This window comes from Manacus vitellinus, unplaced genomic scaffold (genome assembly GCF_001715985.3).
Source record: "Manacus vitellinus isolate BGI_N305 unplaced genomic scaffold, ASM171598v3 scaffold_1_pilon, whole genome shotgun sequence".
Classification (NCBI taxonomy): domain Eukaryota; kingdom Metazoa; phylum Chordata; class Aves; order Passeriformes; family Pipridae; genus Manacus; species Manacus vitellinus.
Window position 1 is genome coordinate 39,257,490 of NW_021939396.1, and position 22,057 is coordinate 39,279,546.

Sequence of the window (22,057 nt, forward strand, 5' to 3'; positions counted from 1 at the left end):
CAGATGGATCAGTCAAGGCATCTAAACTGAATATTCCTCTTTCAGTCAGCATCTACTAGTCTGAAATCCTTTGGGGTTCAATAGGACAGAAACGATCATTGCTTGAGGCCTGGGAATGCAGGGGGAATGAGGAAAGGCAACTTGGAAAAGTGTGTTAAAAATAAGCATTTATTCATTGCAGAACTTATTGCTTGCTTTTATTTTAATTTATCTGCCTCTCACTGTCTAGAAAGAAGTCATGTGAGCTTCTGAGCTGCAGGGACAGAGACAGAGGAGAACGTGTGCATCAGTGCAGAGTGCTACTGGAGCCCCGGCAGAGCGGGAGGGAGGCAGAGGGAGCGTGAGAGAGAAAAGGCGAAGTGGTAGGAGCTGGAACAGCAGCAATTGCTGCTGCTACACGTTTCAGCTCATGCCCGGCAACCAGCTCTGCTGCCAGCACGCCTCTCCGAGGGCACAGGTGCTTCAGGTTCAAAAGTCCTAGAAGGGCGGTGGTACTTTTAGGAGCCAAGCACAGCTGCTTTATTCTTTTCTTTTCCTGCAAAGAACATCTGTTTGAGGACTCCGCTCCTTTTCCTGGACTGAAAGAGGTATTTTTTGTCATTAATGTGTCTCTTCTTTGAAAGCAGTTATGGGATCAGGAAAAAAATAACCCAGGGCAGGATGTTAAAGCAGATGTGCAGAGAGATGGTGGGTTTCTCTGTCTCCTTCCCCTTTATAGCAGAGCTTAGGCATTCAGGAGCCCTTGTTAGGATACACTTTGACATAAATATGGAGGATGGGAAAGACAGGGTTAAAGTGTGGGGGTGGATCTGAAGTGTTCCCATCTGGTTTGCTTCTCTGTGAAATCTCTGAAAGTGGAGGAAAACTTTCCTTGTGCACTTGGAGGAGCAGCATTACATAGCAAGATGTAAAACTTGCAATTATTCAATATGAATGTGATTTGCTTAAATCTCTGCTCGGCAAATTACAGTTCCCATCACAGCAGAGCTCCCCTTAACACATACAAGTCTCAGAGGTCTTAATGTTTGGTGGCTGTGATAGCACTTCTGTTTCTTTCTTTCTCTTCCCTCTTTTCCAGCTTAATTGCCTCCTGCTGTCTGCACACTCCTCCTGGTCTCCCCCTAGCCTGTGGGGACTGTACCCCTATGGATGCCCCTGTACAGATTTTCCGTGAAGAGCTGGACTCCACCTGCTCCCCGGGGCCCTGTCGACCCCCCAGCACCAGCAGCAGCTGGCTCCTCGGCTGGGCAGACTACGACAGCAATGCCACTGGGGCCCTTGGGGATGGCCAGCACAACCACACCAGCATCTCCCCCGCCATTCCCATCATCATCACTGCTGTCTACTCGGTGGTCTTCGTTGTTGGATTGGTGGGAAACTCCCTGGTCATGTTTGTCATCGTAAGGTAAGGGGCTTTGGGTACTGGTTAGAAGAGGTGCAGAAGACTGTCCCTAAATTTGGCAGGGTGGAGGAGGGGCAGTTTATGGTAGCTCTCTGGGTGAACATCCATGAAGAGCTGGAAAAAAGCAAGGGAAATGACCCAAACATTTCAGTCAAAGTGTTTTGCCTGGATGTGCAGTTAGAAACAGAAGACACAAGCTGGTTAAAAGTGATAAGTCGTGCAGCATGAGGGAAGGTGCTGTGTGTCCCGGAGCTGTGTTCATCGGCTGCCCTCTAGGGACGACAGGCTGCTGGCATACGAGGGAAAAAAGCTTGAGTGGAAGAAAGAAACTTCTACAAGGTACCTTTTTTTCCACTGTGAGGAGACCCCAAGGGACAGCTTATGCGTCCAGTCGTGCGGACACTGATACATTCCTGCCTTGGCGCCCAGTGGTTTGTTTAACAGGGTAGGGAAAAAAAGAAATTATAAAGATAGGAGGAAAAGCAAGGGTTGTTTTTTCTCTGTTTAGCAGTGTTTAAATTCAGTTATTGATGTTGGATTGAAGAAAAAAGAGACAGTACTAAAATACCTTTCCCACTGTTTTTCAGGAAAGAGGAGAAAGCTCTGTACCTGTGTCAGTGGGTTTTTCATATTAAACCACTTAGTGAAATGCACCAACACTTAACACTTTTGTATTGGTGTATATTTTAGCTTTCACTATGCTCTCTTCCCTCTTTTTGTCTCTTTCATTTACTATTTATAGGCATGTTTGGACAGTGCAGATCAGCAGGGCAAAAATGAACAACGAAGGGGAATGAAATCATGCAACTTTTTTGGGCTCTTGCTTCACAGTCTGTTTGAATCCTACTAAAAATTCTGAAAAAAACCCAAAAAACTTCGGAGTATTCATTGCTCAGATGAAATCAGCTTGTTCACAGAAAAAATGGAGGTATTGGAAGGGATGTTGTCAGTAAAACCTGCACAAAAAGGGCCAAATATTTGCAGGATGTTGAAATAACTGTCAGATGATATAAGGGGAAGTTATTAGAAGCAGTGAAGTTGTTGATAAGGTACTGTACAAAAGATGAGTTATAACCAGGTGAGTACTCCTGAGTAATGAAAATAAAATTTCCTTTAATAATGCAATAAAGAAATATACCTGTGGTCAGTTTGAAAAAACTGGTTGACCCCAGCTTTGTGATACTGTAATTTTTATAATCCTGCATGCCCTTTTGCCCTTCTTTCAGTGTAGAAATTTAATTTTTTTCTGTATTTCTGCAAGAAGAGAGGCTTCATCTTGACAGTCACACAGCTGCAAAGACAGAGATTTTCTAAGCCATCAGTCACTAACAATGATAGTTTATTAACTGGCCTAGGCAGTGGAAATACCCCCAAATTTAGCCCTTAAAGTTAGCATGTATGTATTATAATGGTGTATATGTGTTTGCTTTTTTCTTTCCTTTTGTTACCCTCCTAAGACTGTTTTTGTGAGGTTCTAGATAGCTGTGGCTCACTTTCCTACTATTTCCTACATTAACCTGTCCTTCAATTTTCTCTTGGTCCATCTCTTGATTACATAATAAAAAAAAAAGAGAATGACAAAACACTTGTTGTTTTTTTTTCTTCTTTTTATTTATTTTCAGTATCTTTCTTTCCTATGTTTTCTCTGTGGCAAATATTTTAACCAATTCTAGAATCATTACCTAGAATGCAGGTTTACAGTTTTCAAACATTCCTTATGATTTTAAAATATTTCAAATGTTCGTGCAAGAGGTATATTTTTGTCCTTACCTCTCATCTTTCTCCCTTTTCCCTTCACATCCATTCTCTTCATGATTTTCTCTTAGGATGGATTTTAATGACACATGAACAATGTAGCCAGCAGTGATGTCCTTTTGTGAGGAAAATCAAGGTCTATGGGAAGCTTTTGAGAAAAGATGGTAAGGGATAGGCAAATCGTGTCCCCAAGACATCCCACATTACCTCTCCTCCTTTAGGTGCCACAACTCTAAAGGAGAATGGGGACAGACTGTGTCTCTTCTTTACCTCCCAGCTGAATGTAGGGTTTGTGTGAGGCCCCTTGTTGAAATTTCTCAACTCTGAATTCCAGATCTGCTCTCCTCCTCCTCCTAAGCCCTGGACTGGCAGCCATGGCAAGCACTGCTCCTTCTCCCTTTGCTCTTTTAAACATAATCTAATATTATTAGAATAGCTCAGTTGTATCTACACTACAATGATCATCTAGTCCAACTATCCGACCCCTTCAGGCCTGATATTGAAGTCACTTTTGAGTGACAAAAAAAGACCTCTTGTGTCCTGAGACTGTCAGTGACACTGTTGCAATGTCAATGCTGTGGTAGATTTAGGAGATTCCAGAGTCTTGAGGTGCCTCAGGAACAGGCTCAAATTCAGCCATAGCCTGTGGTATAGGCAGGCCTTGGCCAATTTCTTGCTTTGCTAACACTAAAGGACTGGTTTTACTACTTCTGCACAAGTGCTGCTAGAGAAGCTCATGGAGACCAGTGAGTCAGCATCTCAGCTGCTTGTACATAGAATGGTGGCTGTCCAAAATCTTTTGTAGCTGTGGTGGGGTGTATTTCTGGTGAGAGGAAAAACCCTCTCAGAGTTTTCTCAGAGGGAAAAATAACGAGAATGACATTTCAACCACATGTACAAACTCCTGAACTCTGAAAAGTAGCAGAATTTGACACAGCTCCTGTGAGGAGAGATTTGTGTTGAAGTCTGAGTGGGAATGTTATTTTAATGTGGTGACAGCATGGCCTGTTAAACTATTTATCAGGAGACCTAGATTCTTCTCTTGGTTTTGCTACTGGGCTTCAACACTTTTTCCTGTTTTGCAAGGTCACTTAATGGCCCTGTAAATTGGTTTCCTCACATGTAAAATGGAGATCTGGTAATCACTGTCTTTAAGCACACAGCAACAGTTAGATTTAAAAGCCAAAGTCTTATCATTAAGAAGACTAATGAAGCAAGATCAGGACTACTGTAAACACCCTGAACGCCTCAGACGCACGTAGAGTGGTTATGTTTACTGTGCAGAAAAAGCTCTGTGTTGAGTATGCAGTGGTCTGGCAGCCTGGTCGTGCCCATGGCAGTCAGCTCTCACTGTGGTGTGGGTGGGTGGTTTGCAGGAACTCTCCCTGTGTTTGGACCAGCTGTGTGCCACGTGTATCATCCCCAGGGGTCTGCTGTCAGCCAGCAGCCAGCTGGGTGGATGGACAGCGCCTCGTTCATGCCGAGCCATGGCCTGTGGGATGTAGTGTTCTCCTATTGCTACTGCTTTTCCTGGGGGGACAATAAGAGATAAAGAGATCATTACGTTGCCTCTTGCACTGGTGGGAAATGCAGATACTGTGTGGGAAGAACAGTCATCTCCTGTGGAGGAGAAGGGGAACCATGGAATGGGTTTCCAGGTACCAGGTGAAGTTATCAGACCTCACCTAAGTAAAGTCTTATATCTATGTGGCTCTTGGCATAACTAGAGTCTAACTCAACCCCAAATGTCTTCGAAGGTCTTTGAAGATATTTCTGGTGGTGAAATAGTTGGCTGAAGATGATAAACAAAACTACTTGTCCTCGGAAGCAAAAAGTCTTTTCCCTGCATTTCTCCTCCCTCATGACTTTATTTTTCTAAAATTCAGTGCTAGCTTTAAACAAAATGGTAGTTTCTTGTGACAGCTGAAGGGGAAGAAAAATCTGCTGACTAAAGTTAAAACTTTAACTGTGGATTTGCCCTTATCAGAACCATAAACATACTCGATAAAAACTCTGGGAGGTGCTGTCTCCTACCCACTCCAGATGTGCTTTTTCTACATATGTGTTTAACCTTCATTATTCCTGAAGTTATCAACTGAGACCAACTGATATCAACAAGATCCTAAACAGCCAATCCTGTATTTCTCCTCAATCTATATTTCAAGATTCCAGTGAACTGAATAATTTTCTACATTCAGAAAAAGTTTTAAGACAAGGTTGTTTCACGGAAATGTAGATTAATTCCTAAGGGAAAAGAGAAAGCTTATAATCCTCTGCTTAGTCCAACATTGAAGACAAAATTTAACCACTTCCAAATTTTTGGTCTCATATTCTTTGAACTGAATGGCATTTTATGCAACAGGAAGAGTGTATTAAGAAATGTCATATAAGATTGACTTCTTTCCAAATAGTTTTTTAAATTTCCCCGTCATTCATTCCAAACAAGAATGAAAATATTTTTTAAAAAAGTACACAAAAATGAAATAGATTCAATACATTGATTTAAATTAATAATAGATTTTGATAACAATAGAAGATTACTTGTTAATTTTCTATAAATTATTGGTTTAATTTGATTAAATTATATTTGGAAAGAATATTGTTCTGAAATGAAAAACAAGCTCCAGAAGAGTCAATATAATTGAGTTACTTGTTCCCTATTGCTGGCAGTTTGGGTGATTTCATTCTTTTGTGAAATCAAGGGTTTGGCTGCTAAAAGCAAAGGCTGAGCTGTACTATACTTCATGAAGTTTATTTCTTTTAACCTGTTTTTTCCCTAATCAGACATCTGACACCTTACCAATAGAGACACATCAAATGGGATTGATAGCAATTCATCACAGGACTTCAAAGAGCATCTAGCCTTGCCTCATCGAATGGAGATAATTTTGATAAGTTCTGCAGTGTTTGTCCAAACTTGACATAATTTCTGTCACAACTCTGAAGACTGATCATTACCAAAAGCTTTAACAGATGGCACAAAGACCAAGACAGGAAACATGGAAGAGGACAATTTTATAACAGAATATTGATAGTCTGACAAGCACAGACCACTTAAACAAAATGTAAATTTTTCTAATACTTTTAAAACCCTAATAGGCAGTGATTAAGTGAGACCTGGAATTTATAGGCTGACAAGAAACTCATCTCATGCTGTTGCTGTGATAAGAATAGCTGATACTGAAAATAAGCAGGGAGAGTAGAGGAAAGGCTTTAAAGGAATATTTACTACAGGCAGTATTAAAGAGAGGCTATAGCTTATAGTGAGTAATCTGTTTGGCTTCTGAAAAGTAATTTGGTATCCATCCAGACATTTCCGCTGGGCTAACAGCCAGGTAATCATTTATTTCAGAGAAAGGCATAACTGCAATCAGTGTCTGGAAGCAAGATGAATTACAGAGAGCCTTTTTGAACTGGCAGGGAGTGAAAACTTACAATAATTTTCTAGTTTGGCTGCTGGCAAGGCAGAAAGCTGGAGACAGCTTGCCTGTTTTCAGACAGGAGAGTGGTGGGAAGATCATGATCTTGAATGGAGCATGAGGAGGGTGCACAGTGGGGAGATGCCTTTGGGAAGGGCAGACTGGCTAAGCCCTTCTACTGAAGAGGACAAAATGGGGAAAGAATGAGCACCCTTCATTTGGTTTTTTTCTTAGAGGATTTTAAATCTGCTGAAAGGGTGTTGTGGCAGGAAATTCTTAACTGTGTGATTTGGATTGCCTGGGATGCATTAAGAAGAAGGGAGCATAATCTTCCTGTCCTGCCTACTGTCACTGTCTGTTCAAACTGTGATTAGTTTGTCCCTTAAGTTAAATTCTCTGAAATAGATGGATTCCTAAGAAGAGTTTTGATACCAGTTACATATTTCTTTCTAAAGAAAAAACATCCAGAAAAACTTAGATAACTCTACTTCCAGGAAGTTTACTTCATGTCTCAATTTTGATCCTCCCATCTGCAAATATCAGATAATTCTTGCAAAGTGTGGAATCTGTGCTTTTCTCCTCAAGGAAGACTTTGGGCTATATTTATTGTTATTTTCTTTTGTGAAGTTAGAGAGGTATGAGGAAAAGGCAGTAGGAATGTCATTTTGTCTATAGACAAGCATGAGTACAAAAACTGGATTAGTTATGGGGAAGGGATGTGTACAGATGGAACAAGGATACTGGCAGAGGAATGTCTGACTGTGTCAGCATTCTACAAAATGTAAAAAGGATATAAATAAAGAATAGTTAAAATTACACAGCATTTCCATGGTTCTATTGGTAAGTTGGTATGCTAGCCTGTGTATTATCTTTGAAATATTTATTTCTCCTGAAGCCAGAGGGTTCAGCCCTCATTAGATTCATCTTCTAATCCTCACAGAAGTGAAAATTATCTCTAGGCAGTTTGCTATTTTCAGTTTTGAGACATTACGTGTGATGAAACTCTGTGGTCTCTGCGGAGAGTATGAAAACACAATTTTCTTCAGTGTATGAATTTCCTCAAATACCTGATAAGAAAGTGAATAGAAGCTTCTTTGCTTTTTCCATTTCTTATGTCAATCCACATGTGTAATACACAGTTGCTCATCTCTGCTCCAAAAGTCAGTACCATTCAGCAGTGCATTGAGTGAATATCTAGGTTTCCCAAACTTAGCTATGTTGCACATAGAAAACAGAAGGTTTTATAATTCCTCACTGACTACACAGCTAAATCCACTTTCCACTAGACTGTTGGTAGTCTAGCCATTGTGGTTACTGTAGGGTAACTGGTAAAAGCCTCCTTGAGTAGTAATAGACAAGAAGCTGCTTAGTAGGACTAGTTCAGACAATCTATAAAATATTCATTTAGTGTTCACACTCAGAAAAATATTTTTACCTTGCCACTGGATGATGCACTGCATCAAGACTTCCTGTTAGACGTGCCTTTCAGAATGACTGCTTTGTTAAAGGTCATGGAAGAAGAAGATTTCCACCATGGAAGATACCAGCTATGTTGTTCAGTTGACTGTGTACTAAGGTTTTCTGAATTTCACTTGAATCATCTCGTTTGGGAATGTGTGTGTTCAGTTGGTTTGTGCTGTGTGCTTCCCTGAGGCAGGTGAGGAAAACAGATAAATGGGTAGAATCCAGAGAAAGTCTCCCAGCTGCCTCCTAAGAGGGACTGATGACTTTACCTTCAGCTGGCTCACTACAAACATGTGTATTTGTTGTCTTACCACATGATTCTATACTTGTTATAAAGCAAAGTCCCTTGTCTCCTGTTCAACTTTATTACAGGAGTGTTGACCAGAGATTTGGGTCTCCTCATATTCAAGTGCATAGTTGTCCTATAAAACACTCCCAGCAATGTCAGTTGTTATTCATCCCTGTGGCAAAATGGAAACTAGGTGCCTTCTTTTGGGAACAAGAGTGATTCCCGTATCCCAAGACCCCTGAGTGAGAGGTTTCTGAGTTCTTTCCTTATTTCTGTCTGGCAGAAACATCTAGGGGAAGCGAACATTTTTAACATGTAGCTTCTTCCAACCAACTTCTGCATATATAGCTACATGTGGAGATCAGGGTCTCTTCAAAGAATAGCAAGGAAAGTAAGACCCTGAGAAATCATTTCCTGGAGCTGCTATCTCTGTTGCCTTGAGCATGAGATTTATCCTCTTTGCCAGGCGATCTCTGTCCTACTCACTTTCCTCTCCCATAAACCCATGGGAAGCACCTTGCTGACAGAGATCACGTCCTTCATTAAAAAGTAAAAAAAATTCTTCTGAGAGATAAGAACAATGGGAAAGGGAGATGCTTCAGAGACATTGATTCAATACTCACTAGAGCAATATACCTGTGACAAGTAAGAAGGATAACGATGCTTTGTGTAACACCCTGGGAACTCCCCCTAGCACGATTGATCAATGGAAAACATCTGCAGCAGCATAAAGTTTTTCAAGAGAAAGAGTCAGTTGCTTGAAAAGGTCACTATTCATCTCTACTTACCAAGAGAGATCAAAAAATCAGTTACACAGTGTAAGCTAGTAGTCTAGACTCTTTAATAATATTAGACACAATGGTTTTAGATAAAGTACTAATTTTTTTGAAATTCTACATTCCCATTATTAATTTTAAGCCACAGTATAAATCACAGCACCTTAACCTCTGAGATCTCCTACCAAGATCATGGAAGCAAAAATTTCACAGTATTATTGTTTCCAACATATTAATATTTCTTCAAAAATAGGCTCTTAAGCTCACATAAAAATATTAAAAGCTTTTATCACAGAAGGAGGAAAAATAGTTAATTTTTGTTAAGTAGTGTGACTTTTTCTTGAATTGACCTGGATATATGTAGACTTGAACTTCCCTAATTCAGAAACTGGTTCTTCAGCTCAAGAAAAAAGATTCCCCATCTAATCTAAATCTGCAAGATCTTGTTCAGCCTCAGTTTATGACTACTTCAGAGGAATAATGGTAGTGGTATATTGTAAGGATTTTATGATACCTTTTGACATTCAAGTAGATTATGCTCCTTGAGGGGAGAATAAAAGACAAGACCATATTTTTTTTCTTTAAGTGGCTTAAAAATAGGTATTTTCAGATGCTTATTAATAAAGAGAATTCCACTTTAGGATAAAATTTTTTAGAGAGCAATTTTTTTCAGCTCCTAACAACTTTGATGTTAAAGACAGGCAAACTTTAAATATGTGCAGTGACAATGTTTGCCTTTATTTAAAGTGTTTTCCAAGGTCCTGTGTACTGACAAATTCTGGTTGTTATTCAAAATGTGATACTAACATGTAACCCAATATGGACATGGAAACTGCAAGATATAAATTTTTATATTTTTAAAATTACCTCAGTCTTCATTTCATACTGGCATAAGCCTTTTATATTGAATTATGAAAATCCAAGAGGTAACTGAACCATCTGTTCAACATGGTATGGGTTTGCAGTAGATCCTCCTGAGCTGTTTTTTTTTTCTTCCTGTCCTGATGCAGTATTATATTGAGAGTACTGTGATTATAGCCTGAGATTTAGAGTTTTCCTGACTAGGCTTTTCATCTGCTTGATCTCTATATAATTCATTCAGAGCAACCTAGTAGAACAGAACCTGCATCCTGCTGATAGACGTTTTTGCAATTTGTTTTTAGATGTGCTTAACTTTCGTTTTCATTCCCTGACCCAGGTATCTGCCAAAAATACGTGTTTGCTATACCTCATTGTATTTTATGCTTTTGTATTTTCACTCTTTTACTGGAGAATGTTGTAGTATATTTGTTAGTTTTGCCCCATCCCTCTTTTCATACTACAGGGAACATTTCATCCTATTACAGTTACAGTAAAAAAGGTTGTCCAGGGCCTCCTTCTCAGCTTTTATTAGCTTTTCTAATGTTACAGTGTACTTCCGTCCTCTGCTTGGGATAATAACTTTAAGGGGCCTTACTAGCAGATTTTTTTCTGAAAGCATACCAGCTCCTCAATGCTTCTCTCTTCTGTTACCACAATGGCATCGACAGCTTACGCTAGAGGTGTGAATTCTTCATATTTACTGTCTTAAAAAACATGAGCAAATTAAATTCTACTCCAGAAGGAAAAGAACAGTAATGATGAGGCAACTGAGAAATGGGGGAAATTTTCTAGGGGTCAGTCTAAAGGCAGTCTCAAACAACTTTCCATTTTTGGAAAGTGAACTTAGCCTAAATTGTAGCAGTTTTGAGAATTTTATTTTTGAGAATTTTACTTTTGACATGTAAGTAATCATAATTTTAAACTTGCTTCTTAAAAGCTTTCATCGTATATCCATCAAAAAAACCCCATCCAAATGAAAGTGTTCTTTTTCATCTTGACTATTTTTCTTTTGATATATCTTCCAGTTGCTTAAAGTCTACAGAGGCATGATACCTGTTTACAGCTTAACAAACGGCCTTGAGATCCACCAGCTTAAGTGATCAGAGGTTTTGCTGCCTCTTGAAATTAGATTCTAGTGTCTGACTTAAAAGAGGGACTTTCCCTTCCTATGTAATACTAAAAAAGTTATCATTCTGTTATGAAATCTCAGTATTTCACAAACCACTTTCTAGACATGGGATTTCACATGAACAGTGTATACAGCAATACAAATATTATAATAGTCTTTGAAACTTACCTCTCAAAGACACCAAGAAAATATCATTAATTGCTATCTATGCTGTAGTTATGTCCAGGTTTCCCCTACCTGTCCTGCTAAACTAATTAAAGCAGATAGCAGTATTTTTAACTTAAATGAAAGCAGGTATTGATACAATTTTAATTTGGCAATGACAGACAAGATTTCCTTACATAACAGTTTTGACCTTGTTCAAGTGCAGATTTGGGTGAATGGAGGGTAGGGTGGGAAAATCCGAAATCACCTGAAATATTTCCTCCTATATTTTGGTACAATGAAATGAGTTGTAGAAAAGCATTTAAATCCTTCGCCTTGTGGACTCTATCAGGGTCCTCTTCAAAGTGTCTGACAGCAACAGCAGTCACTCCTTTACTTTAACTGGAGTTTTGATTAAACTTGCAAGCATATATCTTCAGAGGCATGTAGGCATTTAATGATTTTTAGGTGTTTAATTAAAAACACTGAAGGGCATTTAGATGATTGAGTCCAGATTCTCAAAGGCATTTCTGAATTTTATGAACTTCTAAATGAATTTATGATTTAATCTATACTAGCTTACGACTTTAAAGGCCAATATCTCATTTATACGGAGGCCAATGTTTTCAGGTGAAAGTAATCAAGCTCTTTATATTACCAGTGTGAGATCAGTGGGTTTTGAGGTTGCATCAGTAAAACGTGCTTGTACTTAGAATTACTGGGGTTAACCAGTGCAGCCTTCATCCCTGAGTTAGGCATGCAAGATGCTTCTGCAGTGCTGGGAGAACAGATTGCCTAAATGTAATATTTGTTGGAGCAGAATTTATTGGTCTTCTGCCTTCTTGTTCAAAGTCTGTCAGAGAAGCAATCAGAATGAGCAGGGCAAGGAGGCATATGGGAGATGTAAACTGGGGTGGATTAGGGCAAGGCCATCTAGTCATGAAACTGCCAGGCTGGTGAGCTGTGGGGAAGGATTAGATGCACACCAGGTAAGGTTATCAAAACAAGGATTTTTATGTGCATATGCACCCCTGAAATGAGTCAAATCTTTCACAAAGCTGTATGGGAGAAATAGCATACTGTGGGTTTTTCTTTTCCTCATTAAATTTTCATTCCCATATACAGCTTTGGTTTGGTTACATTGGAAGTTGTCTAAATGCTGATGCTGGGATGACTGTGTTTCTCTGTGCCTGTGAATGATCAAGACATCCTTCCTGTTGATCAATAGTAGTGGATAAAATTAATTTTCTTTTTTTTGTGCACGTGTTGCGTAGCCCAAAAAAATCAAACTTGCTCAATTTACATGTAAAACATAAGCAGGGCAGATAAAGACAACATGCTTTATGTTGCAGCTTCAAAACTTTGAATTTTGAAGATATGTAAAAAACTAGTCCTGTGTTGCAGCAGTTCTTTCCTATTCCACTGGAAGGCTAGGAATAAGGAAGAGGAGTACTGGGAAAATATTTTATACATGGTTGTATCACACACGAAAAAGAATTAAGGTTGCCAGGAATGGGAAATGACAGATATAAAGACTTTCAGATATTTGATTTTTCAAGTCTAATAAAATATTCTTAGATATTTTCCCTAGCTTTCTGCTTTTCTTAGAGGAAAAAAATGAAACTTTCCCTATATATCCCTAAGGAAAGTTTTTGAAGATCTATAGAATTAATGATTCAGAAGAACGATTAGTAGTGTCACCTCTTATCAAAGATCATTGCATTTTATTTAAATATCCCTGTGTTGAGTCTAGTAACTTGTATTTGACTGAAGCAGACCCTTTGCAAAGCAACACATCTTGATTTGAAGACAACAAAACATGGAAAAATTACCCCTTTCTTGTGTAATTTTTTCCCAAGAGTAATCAACTTAGCTGTTAGGAAAAATCTGTCATTGTTTCTAAGCTGAGTTTGTCTGTTTTAGAGTTTTACATATTTGTCTTTGTTATGCTTTTCCTTGTAGTCTGAAAAACTCTTCAGTACCTGTTATCTTCTCCCTGTGAGGTCTTCAGACACTGTAATCAGGTCACCTCTTGGTGCTCTTTTTGATAAACTAAATGTGCTGAGCTCTTTAAGTTACTCACAGAAAGAATTTTCTCCACTTTCTCTTCTCTTATTTTTTGGTACTCTTTATGCAACCATTCCAACTTCCCATAGCTTTTTTTTTTGGCAGTAGGAACAAGACAACAGTTCTAAGCATCAAACAGTGATGTCCATAGAAGTAAAATCATCTTTCTACTACTACCTTTCAGACATTTATAAGAATTTAATCTATTTTAGCAGAGATTTGCAATTTGAGTGTTTAGTGAACTTTTGTTCAGTCGTACAACCAAGATACACTTGGAGATGATATTTCTTCTTCGTTTTTTTTTAACCAGTAAGAAAGTTCCTAGTTTGTTAATATGTCTTATATTTGTTTTCTAGCCATATACTCTCATGCTTGTGTTTGAACAGTACCTTAAGGGCTATAATTCAACTTACAGGACAGACTGCCTCCCTTCCTGGAAGGCCTGTTGAGGAGATTGATCTGGTGAGGGGGCAGAAGCCCAGCCCTGACTGATGGGTTGGTATGCGGGTGAGAAGGATTTACTCTCCTTTCCCTTGCAGTTTTCTTTTCTGTGCTTCAAGCCAGCATTTGGTATTATTTTCTCAATAAGTCTTAATTAGAGTATTTTAGGAAAAAAAATGCAATTTTAATATTTCACATTGATCATAAAATGACATTTCTGCCCATATTTTAATTAATACTTAATTTACATATCAGGCATATTTTGACAGCACTGCTCAACCTTTTTTTTTTAAATTATTTTTTATTTTATACATCAGAGTTTTAAAGGGAAACAGATACATTGCCCTATGTGTTCATAGGGATCACATTTTTTATTTCCACTGTAAATTATAGATGTCATATAGCAAAATATAGCTATATGTGTTTCTGTGTGTGTTACATGTGCACATTCTAGTTTGGGCACACACTCAACATATGGGACTGAAACAGTTTTAAGGAAGAAAATCTCTCACTGAATCCAATGATAAAATAACAGCAATGAGCAAACATGACTAGTTGGGGGGAAGAAGCTTTTCAGAAAGAAGTGTTAGGTATATTCCTGTTAAGGTTCTCCTTCATCCTTTGTGTCCATCTCAGACCTGGAAGCAGTCCTCCACTGGCTGCCCCCCAAAACAGTCATAGAGGCAGAACAAAGCAGGGTGCCACCTCAAAAAATAGATCTTATTCTTCTGTGTAGGCTGAGGTTCTCTACCATCTGGACAAAACAAGTGCTTCATTTTGATGAAATTAAAGGATGCAGGAAAAAAATATTACTATGACAATTTTTTCCCCATTATGGTATCATACTTAAATAGTCATCTTTTACATTAGCAGTCATAAAAGAGTGGACTGGGAAAAGCTGATGATAAGAAAGGGGGAAAATTGGCAAGGAAGGAACAAGGAAGGGAAATGACTAAAACTTGTATCAGTTGGCATTGTAGTGAATTCAAGGAAGAGAAACTATCATATAAGAAACAATCTGGCCCAGCAGACACCTCAATTAACACAGATTCTTACTTTAGAGTGGGATAACTGTTCCTTCCACAAAGCAAACCCAGAAAACTCGCAATCACTGATAGTTAGCTATAAGAAAAGGAAATACAGAACATTTTGGTCACTTGCAAGTGTAACAATGATATTTTCTTGTAGAAGGATTTGAAAAAATAGAATTGAAACCAGGATTTGGCTAATTAGATTAAATACATTCATGTACCTGGTTTTGCCTGTGGTGAATAGCTCTAACTGCTAATGCAGGTGCTGAGAGACTAAGTAAAATTTGTTCACTATTATTCCAAAGGTCTTGCATTTGTGTGCACTTCTGTCATAGATGAGACAAGACATTACAAAAAAAACAACTCTAGCAAAGCCTGACTGATACATATCTGAATGAACATAATCATATTTTAAAATAATAAAGCCTTATTTTTTTGGCAGGTACACAAAGATGAAGACAGCAACCAACATCTACATTTTCAACCTGGCTATGGCAGATGCTCTAGTTACCACAACTATGCCTTTCCAAAGCACCGAGTACCTGATGAACTCTTGGCCCTTTGGTGATGTGCTGTGTAAAATAGTAATCTCTATTGACTATTATAACATGTTTACCAGCATATTCACGCTGACCATGATGAGTGTTGATCGATACATTGCCGTGTGTCACCCCGTGAAGGCTCTGGACTTCCGTACACCTCTCAAAGCAAAGATAATCAACATCTGTATCTGGCTCTTGTCCTCATCTGTTGGTATATCTGCAATAGTTCTTGGAGGTACCAAAATCAGAGAAGGTGAGTGTGAGCATTCGGAATTCCGTCTTTTTTTTCTCAGCTGACATAAAATATATGTTCAAATACTGATTAAACCTGGCTGATTCCTTCTTCAAAAAGTATATATAACTTCCTGACATTTTGAAATATATTGTGGAACTTTACACTATGACATATAAATAATTTAAGCTCAGATGCCCTGGCCAACTAAAGAACAAAATATCTGTTCTAGAATGAGACCATCAAGAACTACTAGTAGACAGTAGGGGAAAATAATCAGGAATTTATTCACAGTTGACGAATCTAAAATCAGTTAAGTTGAAACCTGAAATGTGGGCTCAAGGTACTTTTTTTGTAGGTGTGAGAGCAGTTCTGATGAATTTCTAAGAGCAGAAACAAGAATTTTTGGAAGCTTATTATCACCAGCCATTTCACAGAATTTGAAGGCATGGTGAAGAAAGGAAATGTCGGTAGCTGGAGAGAGAAAATCAAACTAAATTATATATGACAATATCTCAAATTCTTGTTTAAGGAAGGATGGGGGTATATCTGGGTATGTGGAAAAGCTGAGAATTAGGATCAGTAGAGGAACTGGAAATTCAGACCATGGTAGGGAAGCAGCTACAAGAACATGGAATCAATGAGATATGTATGCAGACCATGTGTAGACTTTGCTCGAAATTTATAATCCATGAAGGACTGTGGATTTAGCCCCTATAGCTAATGACTCATTACAAAGCTGACTTGCTATGGGGTTAATTTGATTTTGAAATCCTCCTTGAGAAGGAAAGGGTAGAAGCATTTTCACACACATATACTTCATTCCCACCGGCATGACCGCAGTGCAGTAGTACCTCAGTGTTTGCAAAAGGTTAGAGACTCCTAATCATGTCCTTGGGTTGGGATCATCCTGTTAATGGATGGCTTGATAAAACACAAGGCACGCATATTTATTTGACTTGTTTGAGATGCAAACAATCTTTTGAAAAATTATTAATAATTTCCCAAATTAACAACATTTGCTATTTAGCAAATGTTTCACACCTATCAAGCCAAATGGTAAAGTTTGTGTAAGGACACTGTTTTATCTGGCAGAGACAATAATGTTAAGCTGTTTGACATAGATCAAAGCAAAAAGGCATTTCGGTAACAGCTGCTCAAGGGCTGATAGATTTGGTTGAAGATATATAGATTTTGTTCTTGTTGTTGGTCTTCTGGCATGTAAGTGACAGGAGAGTCCTCAGGAAACTCTTCTTTCAGTCCTTTGAGGGATCAAGTCTCCTCGTCTGCAGTAATGTAATTCTTCTCCCTAGTAAAGTTTTGACAGGCTCTATAAAAGTGTCTAGCTCAGGAAACATTAACTTCCAGACATATTTGGGAAGAATGATCGTCTTGCTACACATGAGATCTCGAAGGCCATGGGACACTGACTCAGACAGGTGTTTTGTTGGAGCACACCTAACTAATAGAATGCTCCTGTCATTCACTGTCAACATCACATTTAGATCAAGGGTGTGCTCTGAGGCCTGCAATGATTAAATGCCTTTTCCATGCCACGTGGCAGACAGCCCTTTTTTTTACTTATGAAACAGAGACTGGTAATACAGAGCTTAGCTGGGCTAAACGAAGTTGGAAATATTGGCAAATGCTTGTCAGCCACTACTGTTCATCCCTGCTTGTCTGATCTAAGGTCTCTCTTGAGCATTCAGTGTCAATTACCTTGTCTGGTGTGTTCATTAATTGCTCTGATAAATGCTGAAGGGATCCTCCCTTTGTCTGACAGCTGGAGCTTAGGACTCAATCTTTATGTTATGTTGGCCAAAACAGTTGTGTTTATATGCTTCAGGGCCTCTTCTGGGTTCAGATTTAAGCAACAACTGAACATCAAATGAAAAGTGATTAAAGTTCCCTCACCGTGCTCAGTTAGTCCATTTTGTATCACAGTACGGAATTGCTCCCAGTTGTATCCTTTCAGATACATTTTTCCTGCAGAATAAATTTTACACATGTGTAAATTTTCTTCCCCTGTCCTTAATGGAGCCTTTCTTTCTGACAAATTGTTCATCTACAAAAAAAAAAAAAAAGAAAAAAAAAGATATAAAATTAGAGGTACTTTTAGTACTGCCAGTAAGGGTATGAAGCTCTGTTTCAGTACAGAGGAGTATGGATACCTGAAAGTGATACACTCAATGATATATCCAATACATATATTTCCTATGTCGAGATTAAGATTAATCTTAAATGGTAGCTTAGTAAACACATTAAAACATATATTTACACTAAAATACCATCTAGAATGCAGTATTTTTCCTTATATATCAATGTATTTGAAATATTGGGCTTTCAGAGTTGAAAAGGTCAGTATGAAATCTTAAGTACTTACTATGTGACACTATCTGTAGTTTTGCACTTTTCAGGCAGTAAAAATAAAATATAAATTTGATTTTATTCTATTCCAATGTTTCAGAAAACTATCATGATATTGTGACAATAATGACAAGAATGTGTATTGCACTTGATATATGTAATGCTATGAATTATATGGAATCCATGACCTTATAATTTTGATAAATATATGAAATTATGTCAGAAGATCTATAAAAGGTCATTTCCACTGGGAGTGGGTTTCAGTGAGTAGCTGGATGTGGTGCCCAGAGCAGTCATCCTTGATCACGCTTGCTTTTATCAGGACCTGCACATCTGGATGCAGCTTTACTAGATAATATAACTGCATCCTTGTATTATTGCTGCAGCTAAGCTGTGATCTACTACAAATAACAGTATTAATCAATGTGAAAACTTCTTTCGAGATGATTATTGACATTTCTAGAATAAAATTAAGTAAAAGCAACTATGCTTATGAAAACTTAGATCACAAAGGATTTAAACAAATTGACTCAATGTCAAGACCCTGTTAAGTCATATTTGTGTTGTCATCTTAGCATCCTGTATCAGGCTTGAAAAATATGTCTTTTCAGTTTTCATCTTTCAGAATCAACCATTAGTTATACTATTTAAAATAAAACCTCAAATATTTAGCTTTTAGCTGTAAACTATTTCTATTTGAATATTTTAGTACTTAATATCACACCATAACAACTTTCTGATATGTAATTGGGGAAATGTCTGTATGACACTACAATAATAATGTCTTCCCCTAGTTGTTTTTCAAAACAAATTCTCTGCAATATTGTTTTGATTTGTGAAACATTTCTATAGCGGGGAAATATGGCTTGATGGGTTTTCTTCTGACTAGTCCTGCTAGTGAGAGTCCTGTTATCTGCTTGAGACAGATATGAAAAAAGTGGTGTGCAAGAGTGTATTGAATCATTCCACCCTTAGATTTTATTCAATAAAAGTCAATACGTATTAATTTATAGAGGAATAACAAATTCAATAGGGAAAATGATAAAAAATCTAAAAAACAATGCAGTGCTTTAGAGGGTAAAATCTAAGCTACAATTCAGAGTGAAAAATCCCTGTGTTACCTTGACTTGTCTTCAGTAGAGTTTAACTACTGAGAGTAGTTGTAAATTTACCCCTTCTCCTGCTTTTTCATTTATCTTATTGCTTGGTTTTCCTTATGTTTTATATGCTGGAAGGCTCCAATGAGATCAGCAAGTGAAACCTCAAATATTGCATTGCTTAGATGCTTCCTGTCAGATGAAATATTTCTGTAACATAAAATCAAGTGACAGCCTGTGACTTTGAATTCTGGCATGGACAATCAGAATGGGAGTGGGCTGGTCTCAGTGGCCCAGATCTTGTAGCCTCTGCACAGGTTGCATTTTCAATGGCATGATCTGTAAAAAGAGTAGCTTCCTTTTGACTTCATGTGTGCACATATTTTATTTGCTCCTATCTGGCAGAAAAGAAGCTGTTGCCAGGAAATAAGTTTTTCTGAATGCAAACACATGTACTCAATTTGCGCTGAAGAAGGCACATGGGAAAAGATTATTACACAATTATCATATATTGGCAAAATCTTCCTACAACCAAAACCTCCTTCAGCTTCCACCGTTCATGATACCGAAAATCTGTCTTCACTTACAGAAAAAAACATACGTAGTTTGATAATAATGGTGAGATTTCTACTCCACTGAACATGGTACTCATTCTGGCTTTAAATTTCAGTGAGATTCAAATGAAAACATCTTTACAAATTTTTGTTTTTGTGATCTGCTTTTTTAGATCCTCCCATGGGAAACAAATTTTATACAATGTTATGAATTTTAAAAAGCCCTAAACTCTCTCAGTAATTTCTAGAGACGGCTGCATAAAACCAGTTTCAATGGTAACTGAAAGCTTTCCTTAGAGTGATTTAAAGATAACTGCATTTATTAATATCACATTACATGATAATAACTTCCTAGCTTATGCTATGACAATTACACTGTTTAGAATATCTAATAATAACGTAATTTTCTTCTTGCTTTCTTCATCCCAGATACTGCTAGCACAGAATGCTCCTTGCAATTTCCAGACAAAGATTACGTGTGGTGGGACCTCTTCATGAAAATCTGTGTCTTTGTCTTTGCATTTGTTATTCCAGTTCTCATTATAATTGTTTGCTATACTCTGATGATTCTGCGTCTTAAAAGCGTACGACTCCTCTCGGGGTCTCGAGAAAAAGATCGAAACCTGCGTCGCATCACCAGGTTGGTTCTTGTGGTTGTGGCAGTTTTTATTATCTGTTGGACTCCTATTCACATTTTTGTACTGGTTGAAGCACTAGGGGATGTGTCCCACAGTACTGCTGCTATATCCAGCTATTACTTCTGTATTGCTTTGGGTTACACCAACAGCAGCCTCAATCCAATCCTTTACGCATTTTTGGATGAAAACTTCAAGAGATGTTTCAAGGACTTCTGCTTCCCTCTTAAGATGAAGATGGACAGGCAGAGCACCAGCAGAGTTAGAAACACTGTGCAGGACCCAGCTTATATGAGGGAAGCATGTGGGACAAACAAACCCGTATGACTAGTCGTGGAAATGTCATCTTACTGTCCTCAAGAGAGAGAGGAGTCCAACGACCTAGGACTGACGCAGATTACCACTGCAGTTTGAATTCAACTCATCCAGACATACATTTCTGGAATATTTCAGAAATCCTGCTAGTTTGAACTAAAGGAAGTTTATTATTGACAAATAAGAAACTCATGAAAATAAGCTCAAGTGAAAAGGGCCTGGCTGATGGTCTGATGGTCAGGTTTTGGCACCATGTTTGCTGTACTTGAACCAGTACTAAAACACACTTCCATGGAGAGCAGAGATAGTGTTGTACCAGCTGATTCTGGATAAGAAAATTCTGGCTCTTCTCTTTACAATGCGTAACTTTATACTGAGCAACATTTAGTCATAAAACTGAGTTATGCCAGAAACTTCTGCCCCAACAGTTATTGATTCTAAAGTATGTAGTTTGACAACTTGACTTTTCATACTCTTTTACAGAGGAGAGTGTTTAGGTTTCTGCTGAACAATACCAGAGCTATAATCAATATTGTTCTCAGTTAAATGTCTGTAACCTTTGTCTGTGCTGTGGAAATCCAATTTAAGCATGATCTACCCACACGCCAAAGTGATTTTATTGTGTCTGTGTACAGTAAAGAATTTTGACATTTAAAAATATTGGGATTTAAGGAGAATTGTTAGCACATGTTTAATCACCTGTGTGTAATATTTTCTATGTGTGCTTTTCCAAAGTGATGGTTTCTTTATTGAGTCTGAATAATATAATATGCAATTTCGGAGTGTGTTTCAAACAAGAGGCCAGAAAACTTCAAATGTTTCACTTGTTATAAAACTGATGAAAAGCCGTGCTACCTTCATTACATGGAAGAAACACTCTCATTCCATTTTCAGTAAAGGGGACAAACAGACATACTTAAAAATAGTGCTGTAACTTGTTTTCCTGGATAATTTGTGAGCAGACTGAAATAAACATTTGATGAATTAGAAACTAGTGAAGTAGTACATGAACTAACTGGATTGACACAAAGGAAATTAAATATGACTAAATGCTTTAATGGCATTTGACTAAAAATTTCCCGTTTTATTGATGCCGATACATTTTCTTTGATACAGTCCTATGAATTCAGTTTTTGTCTCTGTTTTCCTGTGACAATGGAGATGTCAAGGCACAGCTACATAAGTTACTAGCTTGCTAAAGGTAAGCTTATGGTAAAATTGAGCCTAACTTTTATTATTCCTGTTTCTGCTGTTGCTGAAGTTTGGAGCAATGCTCTCATTATCTTCAATGGAAGCATGTCTGGTCACCAGACATTATCTTATTAACTTTGTTCTTTATATAAAATAATGAATAATTTGGGTGCCTTCATTCCATGGCAAATTTTCTCAGAAACACAATCTGATTTGCTTCTATCAGACAGAAAATACTTTATGTACACCAATATAAATAATGAGGTTCTTTTTTTTTGTCTTGTAGCTGGCAGTTCAGTTCCTGTAGAAGTACTATAGAAATTCAGCTTTCTGCAGAACTGTCACA

At 37.9% G+C, this 22,057-nt stretch overlaps 1 protein-coding gene across 2 annotated transcripts; it reads left to right on the forward strand.

The window, feature by feature from the left end:
* The first annotated feature begins 203 nt into the window (after positions 1-203).
* Positions 204-21,582, forward strand: OPRK1 (opioid receptor kappa 1). Of its 2 annotated transcripts, XM_008923425.3 has the most exons (4): positions 204-587; positions 1,079-1,405; positions 15,221-15,573; positions 20,000-21,582. In XM_008923425.3, the coding sequence occupies exons 2-4, from the start codon at positions 1,146-1,148 to the stop codon at positions 20,530-20,532; spliced, it is 1,146 nt and encodes a 381-aa protein (XP_008921673.2). In that variant the 5' UTR covers positions 204-587; positions 1,079-1,145; the 3' UTR covers positions 20,533-21,582. The 2 variants fall into 2 exon arrangements, with proteins under 2 accessions (XP_008921673.2, XP_025751840.1); XM_025896055.1 differs by lacking the exon at positions 204-587 and having other exon boundaries at positions 1,200-1,405; positions 15,221-15,577; positions 20,010-20,743.
* The last annotated feature ends 475 nt before the right edge of the window (positions 21,583-22,057 follow it).